General features: G+C 36.8%; 2 protein-coding genes across 3 annotated transcripts; one reads left to right on the forward strand and one right to left on the reverse strand.

Annotated features, from left to right (window-relative positions):
• Positions 1–570: 570 nt before the first annotated feature.
• rhot2 (ras homolog family member T2) lies at positions 571–10671 on the forward strand. 2 transcript variants are annotated; one of them, XM_024285041.2, is made up of 19 exons: positions 571–767; positions 1309–1367; positions 2217–2298; positions 2422–2465; positions 2999–3052; positions 3137–3189; positions 4722–4830; positions 4912–5013; positions 5092–5190; positions 5256–5364; positions 5445–5565; positions 5765–5849; positions 5945–6090; positions 6193–6293; positions 7587–7717; positions 7819–7899; positions 7988–8110; positions 9414–9616; positions 9703–10671. In XM_024285041.2, the coding sequence occupies exons 1-19, from the start codon at positions 731–733 to the stop codon at positions 9818–9820; spliced, it is 1857 nt and encodes a 618-aa protein (XP_024140809.1). In that variant the 5' UTR covers positions 571–730; the 3' UTR covers positions 9821–10671. The 2 variants fall into 2 exon arrangements, with proteins under 2 accessions (XP_024140809.1, XP_024140810.1); XM_024285042.2 differs by lacking the exon at positions 571–767 and adding an exon at positions 846–911.
• A 291-nt stretch (positions 10672–10962) lies between these two features.
• Positions 10963–12252, reverse strand: LOC112154248 (histone H5). The gene has a single exon (XM_024285043.2). The coding sequence runs from the start codon at positions 11936–11938 to the stop codon at positions 11348–11350; it is 591 nt and encodes a 196-aa protein (XP_024140811.1). The 5' UTR covers positions 11939–12252; the 3' UTR covers positions 10963–11347.
• Positions 12253–14246: the final 1994 nt, after the last annotated feature.

Genomic DNA, 14246 nt, shown 5'->3' on the forward strand with positions numbered 1-14246 from the left:
TGCTGATTAAAACAAATTGATGAAAAGATCTGATAGAATCTAAGATATAATCAAACCTAAATTATGAAGATAGAAAAAAATCAAACTTCATTTATGGGGTAATTTTCCTTCTCAATTTAAAACCAAGACAAAGACCTTCACACACACATATTTTGAACACAAGTTTTTTTTAATCATCTGCTATAGTAAGAAAAACAAAAAAAATACTTGTGATTTTATAGCCTCTTGGTTTTTTTTATTTATTTTATTTTTATGATCAATTTATAAATTCCTTACAATTAAAACATACTGTTTTTGTTTTATTTTCCTCCCTCATCTGAAGCATCTTAATTAAATCCAATTAACTGTCTGCCCCCTTGTGGTGACTTCAATACACTGCAATAAACATTGTAAAATCTATTTTTCTTTCACATAAACAAAATATGAATAGAAATACATTATAGTTTCAAAAAATATTTTTTTATGTAGAAAAATAGCTAGACTTTAATTTCTGGAGTTTTCCTCTCCACGTGCATCAATTTCATCCAACTCAAGTGTAATTGCGTGTGTTGACCGACAGATGGCATCGTTTCGCGGTTTTACTATGAACCGGAATAACATGGTTATCACCTTGGCTGCATATCTGCTAGGAGGCACGCTTCTGGATTTGTCTGAATATTTGACATTCAAATGAGAGATTTTTGTCTCTGTAGCGGTGTGGCGCGCGCGACTCTTCAGCGAGGGAAGAAACATGAAGCAAGACGTGAGGATCCTGCTGTTGGGGGAGCGTAAGTCTGTCTGACCTGTACCCGACGCGCCGCCGTTAGCTGTTTCCGCTAACTCGCATATCAACTTTTAACTTGAATGAACCAGAGTTGCTAATGATGTCAAAAAGTTGTGCCTCCGTAGTAATTGTTTTTTGGCAACTAAAAGTAAGTTTTTGGTGCCTAATTATTCCCCTCGAACGCGTAAATTTGGACCACGCTAGCTTAAAGTAGCTTTTCTGTGAAGTTTTTGTAGCTAGCTCGGCTAATAATGTTAGCTAAACATCTTTTTGCTAACTTTTTCCTGCATTTTAGCGGGTTCTTAACATACAATAATAACGGAGCTAATTTAAATAATGTCGGGGGGAAATTTAAACTTGTTAGCTTAATTTGTGTTTCATTATAAAGGCTAAAAACTTTGCTTTAAGTGATGTAATGAACTGAACCACAAGTGTTATTGGTGAAACATTTGAAGGTGCAACCAGAGCAGCTTGTTTATGTTATAAAGTATTTTCAGCGTGTAGGGCAGGAGGATCCTCTGATCTCATGTTGTCTGTTCCAACAGCCAAAGTGGGGAAAACTTCTCTCATCATGTCTCTGGTTGGGGAAGAGTTCCCAGAAGAGGTAAGTTCAAGCCCATCTGCTCAACATTTTACTGTGTATCCCCGTTTCTGGATCTATATACAGGCTTTCTGCAATATTAGATCATGTAGAATTATTAATCAAGTCAGAATTTGTTTTAACTTTTTACTTGTTATTTAAAAAACTCACTAAATGCAGTAGTTTGGCAGTAATCATCAGTAATTCGTACTGTACCTGTGTTTTTACTATAATTTGCAATAATTGACAGTAGAAACAACAACTATTTAATAATTGTAATTTTAGTAGTTGTTACATGCTTCCATAACAAAGTCAATTTCATAAGTCTTATTCTAAATTACTCAAAGAAAGGTTGTTTTTTTCCCCCCTTTTTTAACAGATGAAGCTGTCATTACTTTACATAGAATGTGGGGAAAAGATGCAAATATGACAATAAAGCCCCAAAATAAAGTATGTTATAATCATCCTTTATTTTAGATCACTGGAGGAGTACATGTTTACCTGTTTGCCATTTTAGTTGTACTTCAGTGACCTTAAAAGGGTCTTAAAAATCTCAAATTAAGTTAGAATCCTGAATATCTCCCGCATAAAGCAAAGCATCAATCTTGTTTACGCGTTTGCGTCGGTTATAACAAATGAATCTTGTTTTAACAAATTTACTTTTTTTTTTTTTTAGCTAACATTGCCTAAAGATATATATAGTTGTATTGATATAATCATCAATCTTTATTTTAAAATCTGTGTTGGTCCATTAAGTCCATGAATCACTTTTTCTTTAAATAAATTGCTTTTTTAGCCCAAAAATGCCTCCATTAATTTTTATTGTGTTAAACTGTAAGTATATTAATAAAAGCTCCACTTTTCATTTCCCAGGTTCCTCCCAGAGCTGAGGAGATCACCATTCCTGCAGACGTGACTCCAGAGCGAGTTCCCACGCACATCGTGGACTACTCAGGTGACCAAAAAGACCCCAAAAACTCAGCCGTGTGACAGACGACTTATAGAAAAGTGTTTGCACGTTTTTCATGTGTTTTTGCTCATGAGTCTTAACAGCAAAAGTGTTTTTAACTCCCAACAGAAAAAGAACAGACTGATGAAATCCTTCGAGATGAAATCGTCAAGGTAACTCCACCATACATCACGAATAATTGTATTTAAAATTAAAAAAGTGAGGGGTATTTTTAAAACAAAAATAAAAAATGATGAAATCAACAATCTGTCGTCTCAACGGCTGAAGCTTTATTTAGGTATTATTTTCACTAAGTTACTCATAATTTGCTTTTTTTTATGCTTTTAAACTAGTTAAATCTATATTATAAAGAAAACATTGTTTTTCGGCACAAATGACAGTCATTCTATTAAATTTAAAAATAGAAATCAGTCCTTAGAGTTTATTTTCTGTGGTTTATTGTAAATTTTTCTTTCACTTTCTCACAAATATGGAGATCTCTGAACAGTTTTAAAGTATATATGTGATGAAAAACTTTTGTTCTATGGTTAAAGACGTTCTTCTGACTCTTTATTCAGGGAAAATTTACTTTTATGCTACTTTTTAGTCCCAAAACTCATAATTTTTGTTTTAAAATAGATTAAAGACTACTTTAAGTTTGTGATTTTCACTAAACCATATATCTTCTTCTGTCCCTCTCAATCAGGCTAACGTGGTTTGTGTCGTGTACGATGTCACTAACGAGGAGACGATTGAAAAGGTAATGACTATAACTCAGTTTCACTCACTGTGTTTTACTTTAGCCTAAAGGGCCACAAATGAAAGTTTGTCTTCTTGTTTCCAGATCAAAACCAAATGGATCCCTTTAGTAAATGGAGATGCAGAGAAAGGAAACAAGTGTGTATTTTCAATAATGCTTTAGCATTGTCAGTTGAACTTTGGTCTCTTTTAGTGTTCTTTTGCATGTAGCAGATTTATAATCTAGAAATATTCAAACATTCAATACCTTTTTACATGCATGAGGAAGATGTAAAAACTATAGACTTACTACTGACTCTCCTTAAAGATGCACTGCTCACAACCTACACCTGAATGAATAAAATATATTTTTTAATATTTACATAGTTGGATGTGCTGACAACACGACCACACAAACGATTAATGGATATTACATTTATTAAAACTGAGGGAAAAGAATGCTTAATATCTCCTCCTTTAATGTCAAAATTACATTTTAAATGAAAAAGTTAAAATTCAACTTTCATTAGTTTTAACTATTAATTGTAGTCTTGAAACTTGTGGGAACATTTAAATATTTCAAATAATTATTATTATCTGTAATACATGTGCAGGTGAAGTGCGCTTTTCCTGGTGATTTTTGATCCTTTTGGCTTGTCATTAGTGCTGCCACAAATGATTATTTTATTAATCGACTAATCACCGATTATATGCAAACTGGATGTAAAGCGCACATTTTAACCATCATTAGCTTTAAACTATAATATAATAGTGATAATGCTAGTGTTAATGCTTTAAGCTGAATTTGATCGCTAAAAATGCTGAAGCTGATAGCTGAAAACACTGAAGCTGAAAGCAAGCTAAAATATTAGTTAAATGCCAAATTTGCCTAAAAAACTGAAAATTGCCAGAATTTGCCAAAGCAGGTAGCATGTAGCTGAAATTTAAGCTAAACTCCAAAATAGCCTAAAAAAAAACAAAAAAAGCCAAAATTAGCTAAAGTAGCTAGCATGTAGCTGAAATATTAGCTAAACTCCAAAATAGCATAAAAAACAAAAAAAGCTTAAATTAGCCAAAATAGCTAGCACGCAACTGAAATATTAGCTAAACCCCAAAATAGCATAAAAAACTTTTTTTTAAAAGCTTAAATTAGCCAAAATTGTTAGCTTGAAGCTGAAATATTAGCTTGACCCCAAAATAGCATAAAAAACTTTTTTTTTTTTAAAGCTTAAATTAGCCAAAATAGTTAGCTTGAAGCTGAAATATTAGCTTGACCCCAAAATAGCATAAAAAACTTTTTTTTAAAAAGCTTAAATTAGCCAAAATAGTTAGCTTGAAGCTGAAATATTAGCTAAACCCCAAAATAGCATAAAAAAACCTTAATAAATGTCAAAATAGCTAGCAGAATGCCATCATAACTTTTAACTTTACTACACTCTGACTCCATATAATAAAAAATAAAACAACTATCGACTATTAAATTAGTCGTCGGCTATTTTATTAGTTGATTAGTCGACTAATCGTGGCAGCCGTACTTGCTGATTGACTTTGTGGAACATTGAGTTGTTTAGTTTTTCCCTTTATTATTTTAGCAGTGTATGTCTGTTCTAACATAATAACAATATAATAAGTTAAAATAATAATAAGTTAATTCCACTAAATGATTGGAAACATTTTTCTTCTGTGATCAGGATTCCCATCATCCTTGTGGGAAACAAGTCTGATCTGCGCAGCGGCAGCTCAATGGAAACCATCCTTCCCATCATGAACCAGTTCTCTGAGATCGAGACGTGCGTCGAGGTGAAGCGAAACACAAACATTCACGTGTAATTATTCAGATTTATTCAATATATTCATTCCGATTTCATATTTCCACTCAAGTGTTCTGCAAAGAACCTAAAAAACATCTCGGAGTTGTTCTACTACGCTCAGAAGGCGGTTCTTCACCCCACAGCTCCTCTCTATGATCCTGAGGACAAACAGGTCAGACGGTTTTTGGGACACAGACTATAAATTCATGTTTCTATCCTTTAACGTTTTTCTTTCTTTCTCTTCCTGCAGTTAAAACCAGCTTGTGTTAGAGCCCTGAGCAGAATCTTTTACATTTCCGACCAGGATAACGACCGAATCCTCAGTGATGCTGAACTCAACTCATTTCAGGTACTTCAGTACTATTGAGTCGCTTTTCATTTAGCTATTTTTAAAAATAAATCAACTTTTTGTAGAAATCGTGTTTTGGGAATCCTCTGGCGCCTCAAGCCTTAGAAGATGTGAAGACTGTGGTTTGGAAGAACACCAGTGATGGAGTCCAAGACAACGGCTTGACCCTCAATGGTAGAGAACCAGAAAATGTAACACAAAACCTTTTGTCGGAGCTTCAATTAATCGGCCGTATCGCGTTTCTTCTTTATTAGGTTTCTTGTTTCTTAATACATTATTTATCCAAAGAGGCCGACATGAAACCACATGGACGATCCTCAGGAAGTTTGGGTACGACGACAACCTGGAGATGACCGACGATTATCTTTACCCCGAGTGAGTGTGGATTAAAGCGTCACAAACAGTTTTTAGTTTGATCTGAATATGTTGATTAAAATCAAATTGATAGAATTATCACATTTCAGTGTCAAACTGAAATTGTTTCTGAATTAGATGTTAAGCTGTCATTTTATTAAGCTTTAGCTCTCTGAATTTGAAGGTTTTATACCGTTTTTTTTTTTTTTTTTGCTGTTAGACTGCGAGTTCCTGTCGGCTGCACTACAGAACTCAATCACGTCGGTCACCAGTTCCTTCAGCGACTGTTTGACAAATACGATGAAGTGAGTTGCTGCCTAAATCTCAGGAAGTATTTGGGTAAAGTTCAATCATTTTTTGTGTTTGTTTTTTTTTTAAAAAGACTCTGTTTTTGCTCTAGGATAAGGACTCGGCTCTGTCCCAGATGGAGCTGAAGAACCTGTTTTGCGTTTGTCCTTACATGCCTTGGGGTGCAGATGTCTACCTGACCGTTCCGACCACAGACAAGGGCTACATATCTAACCACGGCTACCACTGTCAATGGATGTAAGCGTCCAATCAAATCATTACTTACTTACTCACTTTAAAGAACTTACAGAAAGTTCCTGGTCTCACTTTGAAAAACTCACCTTTGCCCTCCACCTGCAGGCTTTCTGCATACCTGGACATCCACCGTTGTTTGGAGCACTTAGGATACTTAGGTTACCCCATCCTGACTGAACAGGAGTCACAGACTGCTGCAGTCACAGGTGTGTGAACCGCCGGCGGATTAAAGGAGATTAGAAACCATCAACAAAAGCAATCACTGAAATGACAACAGTGGTGGCATTCACTCTATTTAACATTTCGGTCAGATAAACCCAAACTTAGTTTTTTTCTGTAATTTTACAGTTATTTATGTTTATGTTTTAGTCAGAGTCAAAGTTGTTTTTATAGGTAGTAACTTTTATCTGAGGCTATGATCATTTTTTTTTCTTTCAGAACGAACAAACTCGCATAAAAAGTGGAAAACTGCATACGACAAAATTCAAGACGGTGATCGATTAAAAAATGTAACTAATTAATCGCAAACTGGAAAAAATTAATCGCGATTAATCGTGCTTGCCGTAGTAAACTACAAACTTTTTCTAATTTTATCGTCTGTTCCTGATTCACTACTATTTGAATAAAATAAATACTCAAAAACACAATTATTTTCATCCTCTATCATGAGAATAATGCCAGAAAAACATGTTAAAAATTATCATTGTAGTGGGTCATTAAAGTGTTTAGTTGGGATGTTTTTCAGTAGAACAGCTATTATTTTCATGGATTCCTCCATCAACCATCTTTCTAAAATCCTCATTTCTCTCAGCTGCAAAACACATGGAGACTAATCACAAATAGTTCAACGGAGCCAAAGAAGTTTATATTTAAATGTTTTCATATCTAAAAATGTGTCGTTTGAATATGAACTTCTGTCCCCACATAAAGGAGTTTCTACTGAGGAGCTTGTATGATGTCATAAGAACACAAACCGACTGACATGGCACAAAAAATAAATAGAATGTAGCTGTTAATGGATAAAAAGTACAAATATGTAGCCCCAAAATAACAATAATGTTGTTAATATTGTATCTGGGTGAATAAATTGATCCGCTATTTAAAGAAAAACAACAACATCCTGTTAAAATTTCTCTAAGAAACGATGACTTCCTGCAAAAACTGGCTTTTCAGAATAAAATAAGTCTATTATATTGTCTCTGTCCTTTATGTAGCTTTAATCTATGCTGAAGGGTTTTTTTATAATATAAAAGAAATTTATTTTATTTATTTTTTTCTCTCATCAATTTACATAACATAAGATTTAAACAAATTATGTTGTTTTTTTAACATACTCACATTTGATTCAAATGGTTATCAGTAATCTTCATTTTCTCTTCTGATAATTTTGACTCACAGCTTTAATTTTGCTGCCAAAATGTCATTATTATTTCTCACAAATGTCATAAATTCTTCTTTTTTATATATTTTTTGTCTTCACTTGCTTCCTATTTTTGCAGTAACAAGAGAAAAGGAGTTGGATTTGGAAAAGCGCCAGACCCAGAGGACAGTGTTTCTCTGCAAGGTGATCGGACCGCGAGGAACGGGCAAAACCGCCTTTCTCCAATCGTTTGTGGGCCGCAATGTCCAGGTATGACACCACCTACAAATCTCATGTTCTCTGGATAAAATTCTCATGCAAATTTCATCTTTTTTAACCCAAAAAAGACAATTTTGTGACAACTTTTCTAGACTAAAGAAAACCCCAGCAGTGCCTTCACATCCTATGTCATAAATACAGTCCAAGTCAGCAATCAGGAGGTTTACCTCATAGTAAGTGTCTCATTTGCTGATATTAATGCCAACTTTCCTTTTTCATTTATTATTTCTTTAAGCTGAACTGTGTTTTTACTCCGTTCAGCTCAATGAGGTCGACGTGGAGACGGAGTTCCTGAAGGCGTCGGATGCTTCCTGTGACGTTGCGTGTCTCATGTATGACGCCAGCGACCCTCATTCTTTTGACTATTGTGCCAGTATATACAAGGTCAGTCACTAAACAGACAGCAGCTTCTTCAGGATGTAAAGTTCAGTGGAAAATTGTGTTTTTTGGTGTTTTTTAATGGGTTCTTGTTGCATTTTAAGAAATTTAAGCTTAAAATTGCATTTCTGTGTGTTTCTTTATTCAAATCGCTGTCAATCAGTAGCAGACGAAAAAAAATGTAGTTTGGAGAATGAAGAAAGTAAGTTCAGAAAAAAACTTTTTATACTGGCTTTACACGGATATGTAATGCTTAGATTATAAAGTGTTGCAGAACTTTGAGGATATGGCCAACATTTTTAGGATTTGTTGCTAAATGATCCAAAACGACATTGATGTTTATGTTCTTTATGTTGCTACTGATCTTAACCAGAAGGTTAGAGGGAAAACATTGTTTAAAATGACAAATACCATTTCTTTTTATAAGTTTTGTTTATTCTGATCGCCTTTAAAAAAGAAGAAAAAAAAAAAAGTGTCACCAGGTGCTGCACAATTTCACCCCCGCCTGTCATTAGACTGCCTCCACACAACTTCAAAATGGGCCCAAGCGGCTAGGGCTGGGCTGAAAAAAAAAATCGATTAGATTTAAGCTTAATAGACCAAATCGATTCGCACACAAAGCTAAAGTCCGCTAGCTTGATGCTAACGTTCAATAGAATTTCCAATAGGACGGCTAATGCTAACGCTTGGTTGACCAAAAAAAATAAATTCCTGACTAAATGAACATATTTATTTGCATACAGGCATTAATGTTCCAAACTCTTTTAAAGAAATAATTTTTAAAGTAACTATTTGTGGTCTAAAACTTCGTTTTTTACCTTCATACTGTCGTCTCCTTCTTGAATAAAGTGTACTTCTATAACGCGATCGCCACCTAGTGGCCAAACTGAAACGCCCTCCAGGAAAAGCAGCAGTTTACAATGTTAATCTGTATATTAACAATCTCATTATTTTACTAATACATTTTACAATATATAATCCTAATTATTATTTTTTGTTTATGCCACTTGAGTTTAAATGAAGGTGTTCAGTTTACATATTTAAAGTGCTTTTTACCTAAATCAACAAATATATTTCTTTCCACTAGGACATGTGAGGAATTGTGGGTAACTCCTCTTCCTATAGACGTATCAACTGTTTTCTAGCAGCTAAATATTTCTTTAAAAGGTGTTTTGACTAGAGACTAAATGTAGAGAACTAATTACATAAAATAATAGACAATATTTATACAAAACCCTTTAAATAAATTGATGTTTTAGTGTGAGTCTATTTATCAAACAAATATATTTTTTTACCATTCATTTTGCAGCAACATTACATGGAAAGCAACATTCCCTGTGTGCTGGTTGCCTCCAAAGTGGACCTTCCCGAGGTGAAGCAGTTCCATGGAATGACTCCTGCCGAGTTCTGCTATAAACACCGACTACCTCCACCGCTCCCGTTCTCCAGCTTGTTACTGGACTCCACCAGCAGGAACATCTACAACAGGCTCGGCTGGGCAGCGATGTACCCGTACGTTGTAACGATCCTCACATAAGGCCTAACAAGCGCCAGAGAAATATCATCGGTGTCAGTAACTTTCTTTTGCTTAATTCTAGACATCTCAATGGTTCGGACATGAGCAGTACCTCGTTCTGGCTGCGGGTGGCGCTGGGCTCTGCCGTGGTTGCCGTTCTGGGTTTCGCCGTCTACAGAGCTGTTACCAGGCTGAAATGACCGGGACCTCCAGCTTTTATTTTTATCTTCATCCTCCACTCATCCAGACCAAATCTTTACCTGGACAATTCCAACATCAGCGACTTTCCAAGGAAAATATCTGACATTCTTTCTGACCTGAGAGTTGTGATCGAAAGCAGTTGAAGGCAGATGATCAGATAATTCTCCGTGCTGCTATGCCCCGCTTTTCTGCCTTAACTCGTTTAACCAGACGGAATAGAAACACGGCCTCTCTGTGTTAAAACGCACAGAAAGGTGTTTCCTGAGTTTCCTGTCAGTAGGTAGAAATACCAATATTTAGATTTTCAGTACACACAGTGTTGAGTTTAGTGGAAAAAATGCCAAAATAAATCAAACCAAATTGAAATATATTTTGACAAGGACATGAAAAGTGCTCATACTTTCAAACATATTTATCTGATTGCCAAATTGTTTGCAGAAATGAGAAGTTGAAGCATGTTTTTGCTGAAATAACAGTCATTATTCTCAAAATATCTGATACTGTGGCTGGAAAATTGTATTTTTGCATGAAAAAAAAAAATTTAGTGACAGATGAACTTCCGTGTCTCTTTTTAACAAGCCAAGGAAACTTTGTAGTGGTGAGTAAAGCGTGGTCAGGTTCTGTTTTTAATTTTCAGTTTCTCTGTTTAAATGAAAATGAAGGTATTTGAATTATGCTGGTACTCTGTTATCCTGTTGACACACCTTAATTGTATTTTTGTCAACGTAAATCATTTGTCTCTTCTTGAAACTGAAGGCCGGATGTTTGTGTTAAAAAAAAAATCTCCATTTCTCTCATTTGAAAGTGACCAGATGTTTAATAAAAGACCAGACCGGATTCGCCAAAATAAGGAGTTTGTAATGATGTCCATGTTTTTTTGGGTTTTTTTTACTCAAATATTTGTCTTTAATTTTTTACAGGCATCAAAAAGTGCTTCACTGTTGCCTAAATATCAGCAATTTTGAACATTTCGAGCACCTTGCAGTTACTCCAACTTACCACAAGATGGCAGTGTTTGCCAGGTGAGGAGCGCTGACCATGGGTGTGTCGAAAGCGTTCCCCAAAATCTTTTAATGGTCCGTGAACGCACCACTACACTTGTTTATTGTAAAAAATAAATAAATATATAAAGTGGACACACTTTCAAAAGGTGACAAAGTTTTATTGGATGCGTTTATAAACAGCAGGTTTGATTTCATGTTATTCTTTAGGACACAAAAATATAAATAACAGGGTAAAATAAGAGTTGTGGTGCCTTCAGGGTCCTAATGAAGGCTCCACTAAACATTTTTTTTAAGTACACTGACAATAACTATTCATTACCTCAGCTGTACAAACACGCTTAATTTCAAGTGGAAATAGTTGTTAAAAGGATGTTATAAAATAAAATAAAAATGCTCACAAATATGTTTCTACAGTTATAACTATACTGGTTAAAAACACCTTATGTTCGATACCTTACAAAAATAAGACATTTACGAAAACATTTCCTTAAATATTTACACCCGTCGGATAGAATTGTCCTTTCACTTCTTTTTGGAGGTCTTTGCTGCCTTCTTGGGGGTCTTCGCCTTGGGTTTGGCTGCTTTCTTGGCCGGCTTTGCCTTGGCTTTGGCCGCCTTGGGCTTCTTCGCCGGAGCTTTCTTGGCTTTCACCGGAGACGCCTTCTTGGCCACCTTTTTGACTTTCTTCGCAGGTGCCTTCTTGGGCTTCTCCGGGGTCTTGGAGACCTTTTTGGGCTTGGCTGCCTTCTTGGCCGGCTTGGGTTTTGCTACTTTCTTGGGTTTGGCGGAGGCGGCCGCCTTGCCGCTGGACTTTTTGGCGTCCTCCGGTTTGGTGAGGCGGAAGGAGCCGGACGCTCCGATGCCTTTGGTGTGGCGCAGCATCCCAGAAGCCACCAGCCTTTTTAGGGCCATTTTGATCTGGACGTCGGCGTTGTCGCCCACTTTGTAGTTCTTCCGGACGTACTTCTGGATGGACTGGCGGGACGCTCCGCTCCGGCTCGCGTCGTGGACAATAGCCGCTTTGATCATGTCCGAGTATTTGGGATGAGAAGCGGTTTTTTTAGCCTTCGCCGTCTTTTTGGCTTTTGATGGAGCACTTGACGTCTCCGCCATTGTGTTGTTTTTCCCCTTTTTAAGTTAAATCACAAAAAAGAAAAAAAAAGAAAAACAGTCCAGAAAGTGTAAAAGCAGTGAAAAATATTTAAAATTCAAAAATTAGAATTTTCGATATAAAAAAATAATAATAAAGTTGTCAGACGTTTAATTTTAAATTTTAAATTTAAAAAAGTAGTCCGGCAGACGCACGCGCTCGTTTGAGTAAAGTCTTATTCCACAGGCGCTCCAGAGAGGATATGAAGCCTCGCTGCGGACGTGATTGAGAACACCAACTGCCAGCAGCTGATCTAGCGGACTCCATGGAACTGGCGCAGTCCTGTTTGTGTTTCTTCATCCTCCATCTCCCGCCGACTGTACGCCCCCCGGAGCGGTTCTGGTCGGCGGAACCGCACGGGCTGACAGCGGAGACATTGGGCTTCACGCGGACTAACTTGTCTCCGCGCGCCGGAGCCGCAGAACAACTTTTATTCCGCGAAAACCGGCTCCAAGTAGCGCGTGATGCCGACAATTTTGCCCGATTCGCGTCAAATTGACCCAAACGGACGGAACCTGGAGGGGAAATGGTCAACGCACATGGAAATTGAATCTTTACCCCCACTGATGAACGCGGTTTGATCCGCGTGCGTGTCCGTTTTTCCTTTTAATACATCGTTACATTTTCCCAACTAACACAGTCCGGCCATTGACTTTGAGTGACGTGGTCGAGATTATTTACTGTTAAACCTCCTATAAATTAAATGTCACATCACTTAAGTCGCAGGTGATCGTCGGGGCTGTCACGTGGGTTAGTTTGGGGGGTAAAACGCCGCTTGGGTTTTCTGGGTTTGCTGGTTTTAGTGGGAAATTGCTTCTAACTATCACTATGGCTGTCGCCTCTCCAGCTCCATTGTCAGGAAAGTTGCCAACACCTCCAGCGCTGGAGGAATCTGATGGCGGCTCATTAAATGGATCACCTGGTTCTGAACTGGGATCAGACATGAGAGTGGGGTCTGATCGGAGTCCAGTCCCGGTGCGGGTCTGCAGCCGAACGCGCGCGCTGTTATTCTAAGGAGCAGAGGTGGCTTTCTTTTGTTCAGGACCTGCATGGCGCATCAGATCAGTCAGCAGCTGACTTTTGCGCTTTCCTAATAAGAAAATATGCAGATTTTACCATGAATGCAAGAAAATATGCCCCAAAAAAGAATCATTTTATGTAGATTTAGCTAAATTAATTCTTGTTTTTGTGTCAGCTCTGTTGTCCCTCCCTGGAACGCCATTTTGATTCCAAGGAGAAAGTCAGCAGCAGTTGGAGTTGGTCTTTCTCCTCTTTTGCAGCGTGGTCATCTGAGTTAATTGACATTATTTTTGGTTAATTAGCCCAATTAAAAGCTGCTTACATCCCCTGAGAGAAGACACCCCTCAGCTGATCATGGAAATGAAGCCACAATAGCAGATTGTAGATCCAGATTAATGCCAAAGTTGTTAAGGTAAACAGTTTGTTCTTATTCAAAGTGAGCGCGTGCTTTGATGGCGCGTGATGAGGAAGCTGCAATGAGAGGATGAGTTAGTGATGAACACAATTACGCTAAAAACCGCAACAGGAAGTGGGAAAATAATTGGTGCTTTTTAATAATCTGAATATATAAATGTAAATAAATGGGATCCTGCTGCTGAAAGGAACATAATGGAGCATAAGGGATGGATTTTTAGGGGTGGGGGAGGGGGTCCTAGTTGAAGTAGGATACCTGCTCCCCGTGGTGTCCTTGGAGTGATGTGATTGTTGAGGCGCGCCCCCGGCGCCGCCAAAGGAGCGCGCGCACGAGGAAACAATTCAATGATTTTCTGCACTTCTATAGAAACAAAGTACTGAATAAAAAAAAAGTATTTTTATATTTTTTTGTTAAATTGTTTGTTTTCATATATACAGATTGTCAAATAATGAGTAAGTTTATGATATTTAAATATTCAGATAAATATAAATTATTAATTGACTGAAAAAATCTTTTAGAAGAAAAAAAATAATTTAAATATATTTTTTGTAGGGGCGTAATTTGTATTCAACTTAATTGATTAATCAACTTAATTAATTAATTTACTTAATTGATTAATTGATTTATATTGCTACCGTCAATCTTCATTCATTCAATCATTCCTCTTTTTAAATGTTTTTTTTTCACCCTTTAGGGGTCTACCCCGACTACCTCACACATACACACTCTCATCCTCCAGTAGGGACAATTTAGATGAACCACTTAACCTATGAAGCATGTTTTGTTTGTACACATATTTCATTTACACTGATTATCTTTCAAAAAATACAAGGAAT

The sequence above is a fragment of the Oryzias melastigma genome, linkage group LG19 (genome assembly GCF_002922805.2).
Source record: "Oryzias melastigma strain HK-1 linkage group LG19, ASM292280v2, whole genome shotgun sequence".
Lineage (NCBI taxonomy): Eukaryota > Metazoa > Chordata > Actinopteri > Beloniformes > Adrianichthyidae > Oryzias > Oryzias melastigma.

Excerpts from the sequence above, each read along its gene's own strand:
- rhot2 (XM_024285041.2), top strand. The coding sequence starts at position 731 with ATGAAGCAAGACGTGAGGATCCTGCTGTTGGGGGAGC. Across the intron at positions 768-1,308 it reads GATCCTGCTGTTGGGGGAGC|CCAAAGTGGGGAAAACTTCT; the intron begins GTAAGTCTGTCT and ends CTGTTCCAACAG. Across the intron at positions 6,294-7,586 it reads ACAGACTGCTGCAGTCACAG|TAACAAGAGAAAAGGAGTTG; the intron begins GTGTGTGAACCG and ends CTATTTTTGCAG.
- LOC112154248 (XM_024285043.2), bottom strand. The coding sequence starts at position 11,938 with ATGGCGGAGACGTCAAGTGCTCCATCAAAAGCCAAAAAGACGGCGAAG.